General features: G+C 35.1%; 1 protein-coding gene across 1 annotated transcript in view; it reads right to left on the bottom strand.

The window, feature by feature from the left end:
* LOC110464789 (inositol 1,4,5-trisphosphate receptor type 1-like) overlaps window positions 1–20,325 on the bottom strand; it is a 133,172-nt gene that overhangs the window by 93,677 nt on the left and 19,170 nt on the right. Inside the window, exons 6-9 of the mRNA XM_021520214.1 lie at window positions 19,701–19,798; window positions 18,234–18,321; window positions 17,458–17,545; window positions 16,839–16,946 (exon numbers count right to left, since the gene is read on the bottom strand). Coding sequence (XP_021375889.1) covers window positions 16,839–16,946; window positions 17,458–17,545; window positions 18,234–18,321; window positions 19,701–19,798 — 382 coding nt within the window. The remainder of the gene's footprint in view (window positions 1–16,838; window positions 16,947–17,457; window positions 17,546–18,233; window positions 18,322–19,700; window positions 19,799–20,325) is intronic.

Raw genomic sequence — 20,325 nt, 5'->3', positions numbered from 1 at the left:
CACCCGCCCGCCCGCTCACGTGATAACATAATACGTCCCCGTCTTCGACGGGCGTATAAAAAGGGACAAATGGAGAATAGGACAAACAGAGAAACAGTAAGGAACAGATAGAGGGCAAAGAGGCAAACAAAGACAAGGGAACGAAAGATGGAACATGACAAACAGACAGATAGAATGGAACCAAGGGACACAGAGAAAAGGGGACAAATGGAGAGTGAAAGGGAAAAACAGAAACAGTTAAAATTGACAAACAGATGGAAACTGAGAAAAAGAGACAGAAGAAGGGGACAAAAAGAGAGAATGGATCAACAGATGGTAAATGGGACAAACAGATACAGAAGAGGTCAAACAGTGGAAGGTAACACTCATACAGAATTAGGAATCAAAATCAGGACATGCAAATAACCTTTTGGTTATTTATTTCACGGATATCTTCACTTCCTTTCCTTTTTATTTAGATGTTGAAGACTACCCTTTAAAATTTAAAGACTTTTCCAAAATGAATTTAGTTATCCAAATAGGTCAAATGCTTCTAGATCACTTAATCTTTGTTTTAGGTCAACTTAGAAAAATCACTTGTAATGCTGACGAAGTTTTACTACACAGTATTTGTGCTGTACAAATGACATATATAATGTAATCAATTGATCACTGTCATTGTGATGGTGAGTAGATTGTCAGCTGTTTTATTGTGTTTACGCAGTAATATATCTAGTCATCTAATAAATCTATACCACCAATTATCTGATAGAGCAACGTTTACACAAACCCACGTTTTCAAATCCTCTGAGATAGTCACACTTGTTGTGATAACCAGTAATTACTGGGAGTTTATCATCAAACAGTTAGATGTGATGACCTGACAGCTGTACTACAGGATGTTGACTTCATAAATCAACCTCATATCTGGATAGGTCAATTCTATATTGATCTCACCCATTCCTTAATTGTCTTGGTTGATCAATCCTAACATTGTACATCAACCTAGATATGTTATTCACATGTCTTACATATGTCAACTTCATACCTGAAAATGTCAAACTTTAGTCAAACATGTATCTAATTATATGTCTAACCCTATTGATATGTTGACCTATAGATCAAGCCTATATAGCAAACTTATATCTAATTATATGTTTAATCCTATTGATATGTTGACCTATATATCAAGCCTAGATATCAAACTCGTATCTAATTATATGTCTACCCCTTTTGATATGTTGACCTATAGATAAAGCCTATATATCAAACTTATATCTAATTATATGTCTAACCCTATTGATATGTTGATCTATAGATTAGGCCTTTATATCAAACTTATATCTAATTATATGTCTAATCCTATTGATATGTTGACCTATAGATCAAGCCTAGATATCAAACTTGTATCTAACTATATGTCTAACCCTTTTGATATGTTGACCTATAGATCAAGCCTATATAGCAAATTTATATCTAATTATATGTCTAACCCTATAGATATGTTGATCTATAGATTAGGCCTTTATATCAAACTTATATCTAATTATATGTTTAATCCTATTGATATGTTGACCTATAGATCAAGCCTAGACATCAAACTTGTATCTAATTATATGTCTAACCCTATTGATATGTTGACCTATAGATCAAGCCTATATATCAAATTTATATCTAATTATATGTCTAACCCTATTGATATGTTGATCTATAGATTAGGCCTTTATATCAAACTTATATCTAATTATATGTCTAACCCTATTGATATGTTAACCTTTAGATCAAGCCTAGATATCAAACTTGTATCTAATTATATTTCTAACCCTATTGATATGTTGACCTATAGATTAAGCCTAGATATCAAACTTATATATATCTAATTATATGTCTAACCCTATTGATATGTTGATCTATAGATTAGGCCTTTATATCAAACTTATATCTAATTATATGTCTAACCCTAGTGATATGTTGACCTATAGATTAAGCCTAGATGTCAAACTTATATATATCTAATTATATGTCTAACCCTATTGATATGTTAACCTTTAGATCAAGCCTAGATATCAAACTTGTATCTATTTATATTTCTAACTCTATTGATATGTTGACCTATAGATCAAGCCTAGATATCAAACTTGTATCTAATTATATGTCTAACCCTATTGATATGTTGACCTATAGATTAAGCCTAGATATCAAACTTATATATATCTAATTATATGTCTAACCCTATTGATATGTTGACCTATAGTTTAAGCCTAGATATCAAACTTATATATATCTAATTATATGTCTAACCCTATTGATATGTTGACCTATAGATCAAGCCTATATATCAAACTTATATCTAGTTATATGTCTAACCCTACTGATATGTTGACCTATAGATCAGGCCTATATATCAAACTTATATCTAATTATATGTCTAACCCTATTGATATGTTGACGTATAGATCAAGCCTAGATATCAAACTTATATTGGATGTCAACCTTCTAGTGACAACCTTCACATTGACATCATATACCTTAAATCTTGTACTAATTAACCAAGTGTTTGATATGTCTATCTTGTACTAACTAACCAAGTGTTTGATATGTCTATCTTGTACTGTATCAGGATACTGTCTATGTGATCAGTTAAGCATGTATATTTAGACAACAAAACCTTCTAGGCAGGAAGTTGAAAAATCAGATGTCCCAAAAACACTTTTATCAATGTGCAACACATCAGTGTAACAAAGTTCAACCAAATAACACAATACAGATTTTACCACTGTTTTCTTCAATCTGTACCACGGTTTAATTCAATCTGTACCACTGTTTAATTCAATCTGTACCATTCAATCTGTACCACTGTTTAATTCAATCTGTACCACTGTTTAATTCAAAGTTCAAACAAAGTCTGCTTTGCAGTCTATTTGAAATGTCATTATACATTGTAAAATGTGAAGAGAGTATAGATCTCTAGTGACCATGGACCCCTTGATCTGTACTAATGAGTCCACAGGCTCAAGGATGTTTTGAAACCAGCTCTTACTTGACCCTAGGATAACCTTGGCACCCTCTGAGCTCCTTTCATGCATAATTGGGTATTGATGATCCAGGAAATACACAGGTTACAGTGACCAAGTTAGCTTAACAAAGTAAATGTACACTAATTTATTTAAAACTGTAGACCTCACCTCAACCAAACACACACCCCTCCCAACTCCAACACTTCAACTCGATCACCACTATGGCACTAAGGAAAAAAATTAATGGGGAGGGGGTACACACATTCCACACAAACTTGTATACCAAGTGAAAGCATTGAAGATGTTCCTTCTAAACTGTCCATTAACATATCTACAGATTCAATACTAGCTTGCCAATTACAGATAGATGATTTGATAAACATTCACAGTACTTTTACATCTAAAAGCTAAATTTTCTGTCAAAAATCTCAGATATGTGATGTAAGCCCACAGATATATCCAAAATAAATACAGGCCAAATCATCAAAATTCCATACACATTTTTTATTACCATGAATGTAGATGAACGATATATAGAAATTTTAACTATACAGACCATTGAATGTTGAAACTTCATTATTTTTAATTTTTGTTATCGTTTTTGTGAAATGAATATGCGGACAAAGTCAAAATAACAGAGATAGGCCAAAAAACCTTAAGAAAATTTGAACATACAAGAAGGCATTCGGCATGAAGTTCAGCCCCTTGTTAAACAGATTTAAGCTGTGTTAAGGATCCCTGTCCCATTGTACTGCCTTCTTTTCTATATACAGTAGCCTCCCTTTAATTTCCATTCCAATATAACTGCAGCAAAGTTGGGCTAGGACACTTCTGTTGACTAAGTATCGCAGTTGGTTAGAGGGATAGTATAACAATCTAAAGTCCAGAGTTCCAATCCCAGTCTAGCCCCACTGATTTTTACTATTGATGATATTATTTTGTTTATTTCATCTTTATTTTTTCTCATAAAAGTTCCGCAAGGTAGTTTTTTTTTTCAAAAATAAATTATCAACAGGATCCCTAAGCTCATGTTCAGTAACTACCCACACCTTGTTAAACAAAATTAACCAGTGATAAAAAAAAAACAGTAATAAGCCCCCTCTTTGTTTCACAATAATTCAGCGATAATCACAGTAATAAGCTCGTCCCTTTTTACACAAACTTTACATCAAAATGCCATATCTGGAAACAAACACTTCCTGAATGGGGAAAATTTGGGGAAAAGCTAAAAACATTGATCCTGACCTAAGGCCTTTATAAGGGAGATAACTCTGCCATAGCCGCTCCCTCGCCTGCATTGAAGGACAGAGGACAGGATATCCTACTAATCGTCCGAATCCTTGTTCATGGAAAGTATGACGATGTCCATGGCTATTTTTGTCCAACAAACCAATGATCAATTTATGATAGTGCCCATTCCTAAACAGGATCAATAATAATGCTGTGTATGATGCTGACAATAATAATGCTGTGTGTGAGGCTGACACTAATATGAAAATTGCATAAGTAGAGCACATTGTCAGTATGCAGCCCAGTATGGAAAAAAATCAGCAAAATATCAAAACAGCGCATATGATAACTTTCAAAGGCAAAATAATTTGACGGTTGCTTGAAAAACATAATATTCCTGAAAACAATCTAGAATCTAATGTTATGCTCAGTACTTAACGACAAGCCATGTGAGGAGGGATGGGATTGGAAGTTGATAAATCACAATGAAATTCAATTTAGCAGTCCAGTGCAGATTGGTGGTTTGGTAAAAAGAGAAACTAGAAAAAGATAAACAGTAACGATGAAATCTTTCAATGCATAACAAACAAACAGGAATTTATAATTGAAAGTTACATAGACATGGTCAGTCATGGGTGAAGATACAGGACCCCAGGTAGGAGCAGCGTCCTGGTAAGGGCTGGGCTGGTTCTATACTATCAGGTATTGTCAGTCATCCTGATGCCAAGTACCAAAACACAGCCAAATGCTTCATAAAGTTCTGTAGTATTATCAACTTTATAATTCACATGTTAAGAACTATCAACTGGTATTAACATTATGATTTACAAGTTAAGAAATGACATTATGATTTACATGTTAAGAAACATCAACTAGTATTGACATTATAATTTACATGTTAAGAAATATCAACTAGTGTTGACATTACGATTTACATATAAAGAAACATCAACTAGTATTGACATTATGATTTAGATGTTAAGAAACATCAACAACTATCAATTAACATTACAATTTATATGTTAAGAACCATCAACTAGTATTGATCAGCATTACAATTTATATGTTAAGAACCATCAAATATTATTGATCAGCATTACAATTTATGTGTTAAGAAATAACTAGTATTGATCAACATTACAATTTATGTGGTAAGAAATAACTAGTATTGATCAACATTACAATTTATGTGGTAAGAAATAACTAGTATTGATCAACATTACAATTTATATGTTAAGAACCATCAACTAGTATTGATCAGCATTACAATTTATGTGTTAAGAAATATCTAGTATTGATCAACATTACAATTTATATGTTAAGAACCATCAACTAGTATTGATCAACATTACAATTTATATGTTAAGAACCATCAACTAGTATTGATCAACATTACAATTTATGTGTTAAGAAATAACTAGTATTGATCAACTGTGAACACTACAAGATATACTTGTTAAGAAACACATTCAACTGATGTATTGATTTACATGGTAAGAACTATCAACTGGTATTGACGTTATTATTAACATATTAAAAAATATTTACCAGTATTGATCAACATTACAATTTATATGTTAAGAACCATCAACTAGTATTGATCAACATCAATTTATATGTTAATAACCATCAACTAGTATTGATCAACATAATGTATATGTTAAGAACCATCAACTAGCATTGATCAACATAATTTATATTTTAAGAACCATCAATTAGTATTGATCAACATCAATTTATATGTTAAGAACCATCAACTAGTATTGATCAACATAGGATGTACACATTTAGAGACATCAACAACCATTGTTCTACATTGCACTTTAAAAAACTGTTAACATATCTTTTATGAGCCTGTATAGATCTGATTATCTCTTCATTAAGGAGCTAATGAATGGTTCTCCACATGCAATGCAGCATTAATACAATAGTTCTTAAAGGTTTTCATAAATCTTAAAAGAACGTATAGAACAAACATGACATGTGCTGAATACAAAGAGATCCAATATACACAAACAAGACTTTGATATGAGTGTCACCTTCATCAGCCTACACGGAATGATGGCTGATTGTAATTGAGAAATGATGAAGGAATGAAATACAATATATTTGCTATTGGATAATTACAATATATTTGCTATTGGATTATTGTATGTTTATTACAGTAGTAATGATGGACATGGGTAGTACACATACTATACAAAATCCAATCATTCCTTCAAGAGATATCATCTAGAAACCAGCAAGTAACATCCCAGCAACCTCATCACATATTTGGGGATTTGGATTAAGTATACAAGGCTAGTTTCAATCAAAATTTGATCATTAATTTCTTCAAAAGATATCTTCCTGAAACAAATCTATACACTGACGATGCCTGACTGAACAAATAAAGTTCTCCACTGTTAATGAGGTGTTAACACGACTCCCGCCTTTGCAAATCACACAAAAACATTAAACAATTTTAATGTGAATGTTTTAAATGCTTATAATAACACTTTATGGTTTATTTACAGTTAGATAAAATCTGTAACAGAATGAAATATCAAACATACCTGGTTGTAAATAAGATATAATAAAAACCTATCAATAGTTCATTTGACTATGCTGACAACAAACTGTAAACTTTCAAGGGAATTACATGTGTGATCCTTATCTTTAAAGGAATCTTCCCCTGAAGTACGTTGTTATATTCCAGACACCTATACCCGTCAACAATTTTTATTTTTTTATTTTACCATAAACATCTTCACAAAGGCTTTGTAATTATCCCCAAGCAACAGATAAAAGCCAACTTTCTACATAATTTCTAAACAGGATCGATTTGAAGTGAGATTTTTTTAGCAAACAGGCAGTAGTCCATCATCTGATGATAACAACTGTTTATAAATCTCAATAGATATGTAAAAGTTGGGGATATTGATACACTTATGTTGAGGACTGGCAGAGATAGATACCGCTGTGTTCAAGCTTATACATTATATAAATATTTACTACTGCTTGTACAGATGAAGGTGTGGTAAAGGTGTAATGATAGGCACAGAAGCCTTGAGTCAGACATCTTACACAATTATTTGGTTACTGAGGAGTGCTACATCTAAATACTGATATAGTGTGGAGGCGTATACATCCATGCTGAACATTAGTGAAATTTTCAACAACACTTTTTTAAAATATATACACGGTGATTCAACCGCCCCAGTATCTTATTAGTCCCTATTTGCCATGTATTTACTAGGTCTTTATATTATATAGAATAGGTCATCTTAATGTACATCATTTGATAATAGAGTTCCCCATATAAATGCCATTGGATCACAAACCCTATGAGTGATTGATTTGGGTTTTGTATTTTCAGAACAGCAGTGGTCACACATAAGTGTTCACAGATGATGTTTCACACAAAGGCTACACTGTGTATTAAAGTTCTATCTCTCAGAAAAGTCAAAACCTTGAAAATATAACAGATGATGGAAAAATGCACGACCAGACCATAGTTCGAACCAAGGACCCTCCGATTGCTCAACCAATTAAGCTACCTGGTTGCCGACAATCAACTCAGTCTAGTTCCTCTACATTCCTCCCTCCTTTTTCTAAGGCTTCGCCCCTGAAGACAACACCATTTACAACTTAGCCTCAGATATCCCCTAGCCAAGTATATACCCAATGCTTGGAATAAGGGTTGGTCACAGGCACCACTGCAACAGGAAATTTAAAAAATGTACTGCCAGACCAGGGTTCAAACCCAGAACCTTCTGAACTCTAGACAGACGCTCTACAAATTAAGCTACCTGATTGTCGAAGATCAATCCAGTCCCACTACAAAAAGATGGAATAAGACCCCTACAGGTCTTTTATTCTCACAATAGGCTAACAAGAAACTATCCTCCAACGACTGTGAAGAACTTGAACAAAAGTTGTGTTAGGGAAAATATGTTCACAATGTTGGCTAAACTAAATAGTAGCAGATTGGGCAGACAGTTGAGACTAGCTGACAACAAGAGGTCAAAACTACACAGATGTTGACATCAATACAAATGTAGTGTTAAATATAGGTATAATAGAATGGGCACATGATATAACCTGCATCATTTAATGATGGTTTATGACCAAGACACCCATTTTAAATGCCCATGCTTTATGACCTTGACCTTGGCTATATGACATTAGGTCAAAGGTTATGGCATGTCCTATTAGGTCATGGGGAACAATGCTATCAGTTATGAAGATCAATCTTATTGGTAGTTTGGTCAGGACAAGACACCAGCGATGGACAATCGGTATAATACTATATCATAAACCTAGTTTTGTTCTATATGTCTAGCATTTACCAGTACTTATATATATCAGGACTAATTTTATCCAAATGCCAAAAGTCTGGCCAGCTTACTGAACAAATAATGTACATATTTCATCTGATCATTTAATTTTGATTTATTTTTATACTAGAACTTTCATGAAGGTGGAAAAAACTGATCTCAAAAAATGATTTCATTTTTTTTTTTTTTTCATATGTTTAACCCTTTCACCAATGTAGACCATAATGGACATCACGTCCTTACATTGAGTACTGAGTTCACTCGATAGTTGCCTGTTATTCTTCCTATACCTGATGTTGAGGAGTTCAGTGTTAGCTGGTGGGTTGATTGTTCAGTGTTAGCTGTGGGGATGAGAGTAATCTACCATCCTACACATAATACACCAATAACAGTTCTAAGTCAGTGAAGTACACATAGTCTGTACTGGGTAACCCGCCAGACCTTCTCCAACTAACATCATAACAAATTATAACTGAAGACATCACATAAAAAAAAAAATCTTTCGCTGAAATTTTCTGTTGCATTCTAACAGAGTACAACAAGACATCAACTTCGCATTAAAGTTCAAAAGTTTATTGATCAATTCTGAGACATAGCAAGTCTAACACAGGCCAATGTGCGGGTCAAAGACATGGGAAACTGCCATACAAAAGGTCTATGAGACCTGTGTTACTCAACTAGTCTTCAATGTCTCCCAGAAATAATAAACATTGGTTATATCAATCAGTAGGCTTTTCACAGAAGAAAGACATGGAAAATAATTTCCTACATTTTTTCCAATGCTCTTCTTTGCCTTTATGCCAAATGCTTATAGAGTGTGATTCATACAACTAAAGTCTTTTGATAACTTGCATTGATGAAGGAAGCTTCACAAGTAACGCAACCACATACAAAATTCCTGGATTCAAAATTGATGAAAACTTTATGAGAAATCTCTCTAGCCCAGCAAGTTAAATCGTTTGTCCAGTGTGCACATATCCCACTTTACAGACTGCTATGTTGGATTTAAAACTTGTATGAATTCTCATCGCTTTAAACACAAAAACAGCTGGTTTAAGTGTACTTTTTTCTGGTTCCTGCTAATTGTGAAGGTTAATATGATATTTAATATTAGAATAAATTAGTTTTATAATATCAAAATATCAAAAACTGTAGAATATTGGACAAGTTAATGAACATAAATGTATACCCTGATTTTATGGTCAATGTTATAAATACATTAGTATCTCAGTAAGTGTTCCCATCTACCACATATAGGTAGCAGATTTATCATATTAGTTGCATCAACTACAATCAGTGTGGTACTTTTTTGTTAATAACAAGTCAATGTCCTGTGGTTCATTAACTCACTAGTGATCAAACAAATGGTGCTATTCCAACTGAGACTTTGACTTTAACATGGAAAGATCAGAGGAAGAGCATGATAAATTTTACAACAAAACAACATCAAACAAAGCCATCCTCAGTCTCCTTGTTGAACTCGAGGGGTTAATTTAGTACAAACGGAATGGCCTTCGCAGCAGTCAAGTCCTAATTCACAAAATTAGAGCACTTTGAACGCAAGATGGATCAGAAGTGTTTCTTATTATCGTGTAGTACTACAAGACTACGCCTCCTGATCCCCAGCCTGTGAGTGTCGACTGGTTCCTTTGTCAAACTATGACTGAGTGCATATTAGCTTGACAAAGGGACCAGTTGGTCTTGAAACATTGCGACATGTCTAATACCTACATTGTTTGTGCATAAAGTATAAGTTTGATATTACATATTTCAAAACTGGTCACTACTAGACTGTGATTTCTGTCCATCAGCTGGTTACTAAAGTGAAGTACTACCAGACTGTGATTCCTGTTCACCCAAGCCAGTAAATATGGTTTCTATAACCTCTGGGCTTACTTTGTTCATTGTTTTCCTATCATGCACTGTAGGATTAGTGGAACAAAATCAGCCAATCACTCAAGATGATTACTTCTGGAATCTCGAGTTATAGATGTACACCCTGACCTCATGCAGTCAAATGTCTTATCAACATGTCTGTTGTACCCATCACTGGTTCATCAATACCTACACCCCCTTGATAGTAGGTTACTGTAGTAACATACACATTACAATTCATATTTCTTCTCTGTCCTACCAATTACACAACTAAGCTCCCTATATTGATTAAAAATGGTTCTTTATGATGATTTCGCTGACTTACACTGTTGAGATAAGATGAGACTGAAAGAACACTTTCTTATCTTTCTTGCCATTGCTTTATTCGACCTTTAAAAGTAAGAGTTGTGAGGGCAGGGACTGCATGAACTTCTTAGACAAACTCCCTTCTGTCTAATGCTCCCAGACATCACAATGATGTTTTCCATCACTCACTAGATGGGACAAATGTTATCAGAAAATTGAGTAAACCGAGGAAAATTAACTTATAATTTTACAGGGCAATAAAAAGCTAAAGGCAACAGAGGTGTATGTGAATGGTCTGTGGTACTGTCTGTAATGACGTATGAGCAGCACTATGGTATAGGGAAGTATTAAAAGCCACCTGTATATTGTAGGTGTGTAACTTTACCATTGTCTGGCCTCGATGAGAAACTTTCACCCTGAATTCAACTACTGCTACCTCCTAAGCAGCCCCACATTCTATAGAACTTTATGTGTACAGGCCTATACGTAAATGTATGTCGAGAACAGAACACCCTTATGAGAAACCATTTTTTCTAAGACTCCAACAGCACAAAGTGCCTTAGACAAACGACCATTATGAGGTGCTACTTATTTTTAAAGACCTAATTACTTATCATTTCAAGTTAATTGAAGCAGACATCTTAGAACATACAGAACATATTTTTTCATCTTCATCACCCTCTCCACTGTTCATATTCAGATTCTCCTTTTTCCTTCTCAAATCTATTTTCTTCTTGTCCCCCATCTTTATTCTAATAATTAACTATGAACTAGCCATATTTTGTCATGGCAAATAATGTACAGGTCTGAGGGAGCCATATTTGGTCCCTTACTCCAGTCATAACAAACTATGTACAGGTCTGAGGGAGCCATATTTGGTTCCTTACTCAAGTCATAACAAACTATGTACAGGTCTGAGGGAGCCATATTTGGTCCCTTACTCCAGTCATAACAAACTATGTACAGGTCTGAGGGAGCAATATTAACTAGAACACTGACAGGTCAGTAAGGGCCCCGTCTTGTAGCAATATATCTCCCATAATCATCAAGAAGCAATCTGCCCATATAGCTGAGCTTGACGTCTGACATTTGGACTTCAAGAAGAATTGCAAGGAAGCATAATATACATTTTACATGTACTATGATGTGAGTCTCGTTTCCTTCCACCTCCATATTTTCTAGGCTAACAGAAATGTAAATACCGGTGCATTTGTTAGCTTTGATATATTTTATTTCACCTTAAATACCTCCTCCATCAAGAGCCAGGGTCAAAGACAGAGATCCACTTTGTCTTTGACCATTGGACCCAAATGACCTTGAACTTTAACCCAGTGACCCTGATCTTTGGTCAGTTGACTTAATTAATCTTTGATTCCGACCAACTTTGCTTCATAATATCATAACAAAATGTTCATCAGTGAAAAATACAAAACTTGACCTCGACTTTGAACAACTTTGCTACATAATAACATAAAAATAATATTCATCAGTTAGAAGATACAATACTTGACCTTGACATTGACCCAGTGACCTTGACCTTAAGTCATTTGACTCCTTGTTAAGTTTGACCATCTTTGCTTCATAATGTCATAACAAAATGCTCATCAGTGGAAAAATACAAAATAAAACCTTGACCTTTGATCCAATGACCTTGACCTTTGGTCAGTTGACTCCTTGTTTAATTCTGATCAACATTGCTTCATAGTGTCATAACAAAATGTTCATCAGTGAAAAGATACAAAATTAAACCTTGACCTTTGACCCAATGACCTTGACCTTTGGTCAGTTGACTCCTTGTTTAATTCTGATCAACATTGCTTCATAGTGTCATAACAAAATGTTCATCAGTGAAAAGATGCAAAATTAAACCTTGACCTTTGACCCAATGACCTTGACCTTTGGTCAGTTGACTCCTTGTTTAATTCTGATCAACATTGCTTCATAGTGTCATAACAAAATGTTCATCAGTGAAAAGATGCAAAATTAAACCTTGACCTTTGACCCAATGACCTTGACCTTTGGTCAGTTGACTCCTTGTTTAATTCTGATCAACATTGCTTCATAGTGTCATAACAAAATGTTCATCAGTGAAAAGATGCAAAATTAAACCTTGACCTTTGACCCAATGACCTTGACCTTTGGTCAGTTGACTCCTTGTTTAATTCTGATCAACATTGCTTCATAGTGTCATAACAAAATGTTCATCAGTGAAAAGATGCAAAATTAAACCTTGACCTTTGACCCAATGACCTTGACCTTTGGTCAGTTGACTCCTTGTTTAATTCTGATCAACATTGCTTCATAGTGTCATAACAAAATGTTCATCAGTGAAAAGATGCAAAATTAAACCTTGACCTTTGACCCAATGACCTTGACCTTTGGTCAGTTGACTCCTTGTTTAATTCTGATCAACATTGCTTCATAGTGTCATAACAAAATGTTCATCAGTGAAAAGATGCAAAAAATGACCTTGACCTTTGACCTAATGACCTTGAACTTTACCTCAGTGTGTCTCTTTGTTTAATTTCGACCAACTTTGTTTCATAATGTCATAAAATGCTCATTAGTGAAAAGCTACAAAATTTGACATTGACCTTTGACCTAGACCTCTGACCCAATGACCTTGACCTTCAGTCAGTTGACTCCTTGTTTAATTCTGATCAGCTTTGCTTCATCATGTCATAACAAAATGCTCATAAGTGAAAAGATGCAAAATTTGACCTGGACCTTTGACCTTGACTTTTTACCTCAGTGTGTATTTTTGTGAACTGAACATCTAGACCAAGTTTCATGTAAATCGGTCAATTAATACCAAAGTTATCAGTCAGGAATAAAATTTGTGGACGGACGGACAGACGGACGGACGGACACACAAAGTGATTACAATATATCTCCGATACGGGGCCCTAATTAATTCCCTTACTTCAGTCATAACACACTTAATACAGACATGAAGGGTTCACCTGGTTCCCTTACTCAAGTTATTACACACTTAGTAGAGATGTAATGGACTAGGACTCAATTGTACTAAGACAGACTGAAAGTAACATCGTCTAGACAGCGTTATGTTTATACCAGACTCAAACACTTCCTTTTTCCATAATCTTCTCAATTTATCTCCCTACAACAAGCTATCAAAGGGAATTTTCTTAGCAATTAACTATCTATTTGTCTTTTTAACAGGCATACAAATCTTTCCTCATTCAATGTCTAGATTGTTCCCATATTAGTTATGTAAAACCTCAGAGGTTAAGAAATTGTCAATAAAAGCCATCAGATATATTTTTAAATCAACAAGAGGCCCAAGGGCCTTAGCGGTCACCTGAGTTATATCATAGATACTGGTAGCTTTATTTTATTGTTTAGATGTGATGTGGAAATCAGCATGTAAACTAAGTGAAATACAATACTTGTCATGTCATCAATGGATAAGAATTTGAAAATATTGGTAAATGTTCCCTTTGGGGCCCCGCTCTAGCCCCTGGGGATGGGGCAGGAATCCTAATTTTACAAAGTAAAACTCTCATTTACCCAAGATGATTCTGACTAAGTTTGAGCAATTTTCTGCTGAAAATATATAAAATATATACCGAAAAGTGTTATTTCCCTATATAAACTATATTAAACGTTAACCCCTCCCCAAGGGAGAACGGATAGCTCGGGGTCCTGATATTTTCAATTTAAATAAAGCCCCTGATGATCTTTCTTTCCACGTAAAGAAAATCACTGTAGTACCTCTGAGTCTGGAGAAGAAGATTTTTGAAATATTGATTAATTTTCCCTTTGGGGCCCCGCCCTGGCCCCAGGGGTCGGGGTAGGAATCTCAATTTTACAATTTGAAACCATCTACCTCCAAGGATAATTCTCACCAAGTAAAAATAATTTCCTACAGAAAGTTGTCAAAATATACCCAAAAGTGTTATTTCCCTATATAAACTATAGTAAACTTTACCCCCTCCCCAAGGGAGAACGGATAGCTCGGGGGTCCTGAAATTTACAATTTAAGTAAAGCCCCTGATGATCTTTCTTTCCACGTAGAGAAAATCACTGTAGTACCTCTGAGTCTGGAGAAGAAGATTTTTGAAATATTGATTAATTTTCCCTTTGGGGCCCCGCCCTGGCCCCAGGGGTCGGGGTAGGAATCTCAATTTTACAATTTGAAACCATCTACCTCCAAGGATAATTCTCACCAAGTAAAAATAATTTCCTACAGAAAGTTGTCAAAATATACCCAAAAGTGTTATTTCCCTATATAAACTATAGTAAACTTTACCCCCTCCCCAAGGGAGAACGGATAGCTCGGGGGTCCTGAAATTTACAATTTAAGTAAAGCCCCTGATGATCTTTCTTTCCACGTAGAGAAAATCACTGTAGTACCTCTGAGTCTGGAGAAGAAGATTTTTGAAATATTGATTAATTTTCCCTTTGGGGCCCCGCCCTGGCCCCAGGGGTCGGGGTAGGAATCTCAATTTTACAATTTGAAACCATCTACCTCCAAGGATAATTCTCACCAAGTAAAAATAATTTCCTACAGAAAGTTGTCAAAATATACCCAAAAGTGTTATTTCCCTATATAAACTATAGTAAACTTTACCCCCTCCCCAAGGGAGAACGGATAGCTCGGGGGTCCTGAAATTTACAATTTAAGTAAAGCGCCTGATGATCTTTCTTTCCACGTAGAGAAAATCACTGTAGTACCTGTGAGTCTGGAGAAGAAGATTTTTGAAATATTGGATAATTTTCCCTTTGGGGCCCCGCCCTGGCCCCAGGGGTGGGGGTAGGAATCCCAATTTTACAATTTTGAAGCCTCATCTACCAAGGATGATTCTGACCAAGTTTGAAAAAAATCCATTCACTGGTTCTTGAGAAGAAGTTGAAAATGTAAAAGTTTACGCACGACGCACGACGCACGACGGACGACGGACGACGACGGACGAAAAGCGATTGGAATAGGTCACTTGAGCAAAGCTCAGGTGACCTAAAAATGGTTAAAAATAGAAAAAAATGTCCTTTTTACGTAATGTGATTTTCCCCACACATCAGACCATAGTTAACAACAGTAGAAAGACAGATAGTACCTTGATTATCAAACCATAAACCTTAAGTTCATAAATTTATCTATTTCTAAATTGAGCTAATAGAATTTGTACACAGAACAGGTCTCCTGCATAAAACAAACACTATTTATAATCAACCTAATTACAGGTAACACTGGTACTGAACTGGAAGATTGATTCCTTTTTTGCTAAATGTATTTTTGAAGACTACCAACATAAGATACAGAATAACAACCTGTAGAGACATTTCTTTCTCAACACAACTTTAGATTTTTTCTCTCCATCAAGATGTTTCCTGTTACAGAACTTTTTGTCAATGTAGAATTCTATTTGTGCAATTTGTACCATAACATTAATTAGCCTGCTAAGAAAGACGCCATGTTTTTGTACAGCAACAAGCATGTGTGGTCTAACTGATAACATCAAAGTGTATTTATAAAACTGCATTAATTACCTGTACAAAATATCTACAAATGTTTTTCCACTAGAAACATCCCACATGCACATACTGAAAATACCTACCATGAAATTTTTTATGACAAAATATCATATTTTTGCTCAAAGAGTTGAGAATGATAAACAAATTCCAGGTCTGATGTCGGCTGTGTACTAGATTTTAATACATCATAGCAGAATAAACACTACTTCAGAAAATATCAAATTAAAAATTGTCTCAAACATTTTCTATGTTTTGTCATAAACAGATAGCCATGCAGCCTTATCATATACTCATGATCAGGTAAAGAACACTTAGTGTGAATCTTGACTAAACGTGTACGTGTCTCTTACTTACATGAAATTTGACATTTAAAAAATATTGAAGTGTAAAGTTTGTTGATGTTTGCTTTCCAGTATTACTTACTTTATAGATATTTTTCTTAGTCTGTGTTGATTTATGTCTCATTTAAGGGGGAAAAAAAACAGGGAAAATTTCACGATCCACCATGTGGGTTCAAGGGTTCTGAAATTTAAGTTCCAGAAGCCCATGGGAACTGGATAATCTACAGCTCTATGGTTGACTTAAAAGTTTAATGAAGTAGTTCATGATTACTCACCATCCAGTATGCTGTGCTCCGCCTCTATCTGCCAGTACGTTATACCCGAAGTGGACGCAGACAGGGACTTTGGCCGGTGCTGGTCAATCACTCGAACACGGAAATGAACTGAAAAAAAACCAAGACAATTTCAATTAATACAGGAAGGTATATCCCTTAGTATTAAACAGTAGAGAATGTGTAAACAGTTGAAGTAGAATAGAAACAAAAGGAATCACAAGAGTTTGTAATACCGGTATATGGTTTCTACCTGCAAAGATTTCAGGTATTATATCACCAGTTGTCAAAGGAATAGAAACAATATAGGCACCTGAGAATAGTGAATGTTGGACAGAAAGGAACTAGTGTACCAAAATAGCATCCATTACTTAAATAAACATGTTCAAATTCTGATAACAAGCTATTTCATCTCTTTGATAGGGCCAATTTGGTAATATAACACAAAGTAATTCTACAATGACAATATCTACAATTTAAAATTGACAGTTATATTTTTCTGTATTATGACAGCTCTAGTGACTTATAAAAAGGTGATAATCTGACAACTGGAGGATTTAACTCCGCTGAAATGTTCTATTATCTGTACATGAGAAGGTATAGACTGTTGTATCCTACATACCATCCTCTGTAATACAGTCGTCAAACAGTCCCTCAGCCACCAGGTAGGCCTCCAACTCTTTGTGGAACAGCCGTATCACAGACCCACCCTGTCATATATACATGTCAACACAGTATTACCGACTTCTAAACAAATAAAGAAACAAATAAATAAACTAAAGAAATATCAATAATACAGTGTAAAAAAGAAGCATCACCACTGAGAAAGCTTTTAAAAGTTAACAAGTCAAAGAATTACATGCAGTCCATAGTCCCCCACCTCTGGACAAAATTTGGTATAAAAACTTATCAATTTGTATAAAGTGGGGCATGACTCCAACATTCCAAAAGTTACTAAAATGAAAAACAAGAAATTGTATATTCTCCAGACAAAGTGATGCATGATAAAGAAAGGGCCATAACTCTGTATATATTGTGGTATAAGTCTAATGTTTTGTATGCAACACTTAACCATCTCAAAGGTACTAACACACATACAGATTTTGTCAGCTTGGGGTGACAGAGTATAAGTGATATATATATATGTCCCAGATATATAACGGGGCACTAGACCAGTTGGACCCGTGTGTGACACTGTCCCACATACATATCTAGGTGACAGAGTATATGGAAATAATCTTGATACAAAGACACAGTCAAAATCTTTAGTCCTCTCCAGTTATTAGCCAGTGGGGAACTAATAAGGTGTAAACCTGTTTCTACAAGATCTATAACATTTTCTATTGTTTTACAAATGGGATTTGTTGATGAAACAAACAGAAATCCAGAGTGACCTACCCTGACAAACCTCTCCTGGTCAGCATGTTCACGGTAACATCCTATCAATGTAAAACTGGATCTCTCCACTCCAAGGTTCAGTTCAGAACTACAATTACAAACCAAAACATGTATAATATGTATACTGTCTCACAACACCTCAACATAGTATTCACTTCACATAAAAGTCCATTGGTTTTCATTTCTTTTTCCAAATGAAACTGTTTACTTATGTAAATTCATAAAATGTTAATTCAGCTATCTTTATAGTATAAAATTGTATCAACACAAAGAATTTCAATAACAAGGAATCAATCAATGATATTACAAAACAAATATTTAATTGATTAAGAAGGCCACATAATTGCTGACTGCCCATGCAAGTCTTCTACATTGAGTCAATGGATATAACATAGAACCTCAAGAAAACAAACTTGGGACTTAAGGTATACCTCTCTCCCAGTTTTCTAGTAAGCTAGCTAGTGCTTACCAAGCCTAAAGTGATGCATCATCGAAGAGAACAAGGTGTCAAAAGTTGAAAATATCTATTCTTTATTAACATGATCTGATCATTTATTGTCATGACCATCTGGTGTAACTTTGTGAGAAAGTCTTGAAACAATTCCTAGACACGGTATAAACACCTAGTTAGTTTGTAATAAAATCCTGAGGGAACTTTTCAAAAGTGAGGGCTGAAAAGCATTAAAATGCCTTGAACTTTGACCCTTTTTTCCTGCCCTTGACAATTGGACACCTTAGAATGATATGTGACATATGCTGTCTATTGACACCTGATGCTTTGAAATCAATCAAACAGAACTTTCCGCTCAGCATCAAAATTACGTAATTTTTCACCCATTTTTATGAGCTTGATCTTTTGGGTATAAACCTTGGGGTCATTATGCAATATGCCAATAAGTCATGACGAGTAAAAGCTGTATAATAAAATGTGGAAAGAGCTATCTAATCCAACACCAAGTATGACGAACCAACTTGCTGGATTTGATAGGATACATAGATTTATAGTGTAGTAAAACTGGACTGGGTCGATCAATGGCAACCAGGTAGCTCAACTGGCCGTCTAGAATTTGAAGGGTCCTGGGTTCCAACCATGGTCTGGCCGTGCATTTTATCCCTCCTGTTACAGTGGTGCCTGTCACCAACCCTTGTTTGTAGTGCTTGGTGAATGCTTGGCAAGGGGATACCCAAATCTGGGTTGTAAATAGTTGTGTCTTCAGGGCAAAGGCTTAAAACAAGGTAGGAGGAATGTAACAGAACTTAAGACTGGGTCAATCGTCAGCAACCAGGTAGTTCTTATTGGTAGCGCGTCCATCTAGAGTTTGGTTGGTCCTGGGTTGGAACCCCGGTGTAACCATGCATTTCAATAAAAGAAATTCAGGACTAGAATATGATGTTGGATAATAGAGATTGCTGGAAATATCCAGGTGACAAACTGTTACTGTGATGTTAAACGGCATGCACACTGACCCGAATGTGAAGTGGTCAATCTGGAAGGATTCGCTGGCATGGAAGTAGTGACCATGGGACTTAACACTCTCAAACACAATCTGGTCAAACAGTTGTACCTGTAATCAGAGAGGAACATAAAGTATTGGTGAATGACACTGGTAACGAAGGTATGATTGTGACATAAACTGTAACACTCAGAAACAGGATAAACAATACAACAGTACAACACATACATTGTAAGTAAATATCAGTTGCTTCATCTCATACAGTGACCTTGACTTAAAAGTGACAGCAGGAAGTTAGTGTAACTTTGTTTTGAAAGGACATCTCTCAAAAACATAAAAGAAAGTGTCCAGGTTCATATCTGTATATTGAATCACTAGTGTTGCTCCATTGCTGGTGTCCAAAGACAACACTACAGTTACATGTATACAGTGACAACACTACAGTTACATGTAAACAGTGACAACACTACAGTTACCTGTAAACAGTGACAACACTACCGTTACCTGTATACAGTGACAACACTACAGTTACCTGTATACAGTGACAACACTACCATTACATGTAAACAGTGACAACACTACAGTTACCTGTATACAGTGACAACACTACAGTTACCTGTATACAGTGACAACACTAC

Source organism: Mizuhopecten yessoensis, unplaced genomic scaffold, assembly GCF_002113885.1.
Source record: "Mizuhopecten yessoensis strain PY_sf001 unplaced genomic scaffold, ASM211388v2 scaffold11033, whole genome shotgun sequence".
NCBI classification, from domain to species: domain Eukaryota; kingdom Metazoa; phylum Mollusca; class Bivalvia; order Pectinida; family Pectinidae; genus Mizuhopecten; species Mizuhopecten yessoensis.
The sequence above is the reverse complement of the archived record's forward strand: the minus strand, read 5'-3'. Positions and strand labels throughout refer to the sequence as shown.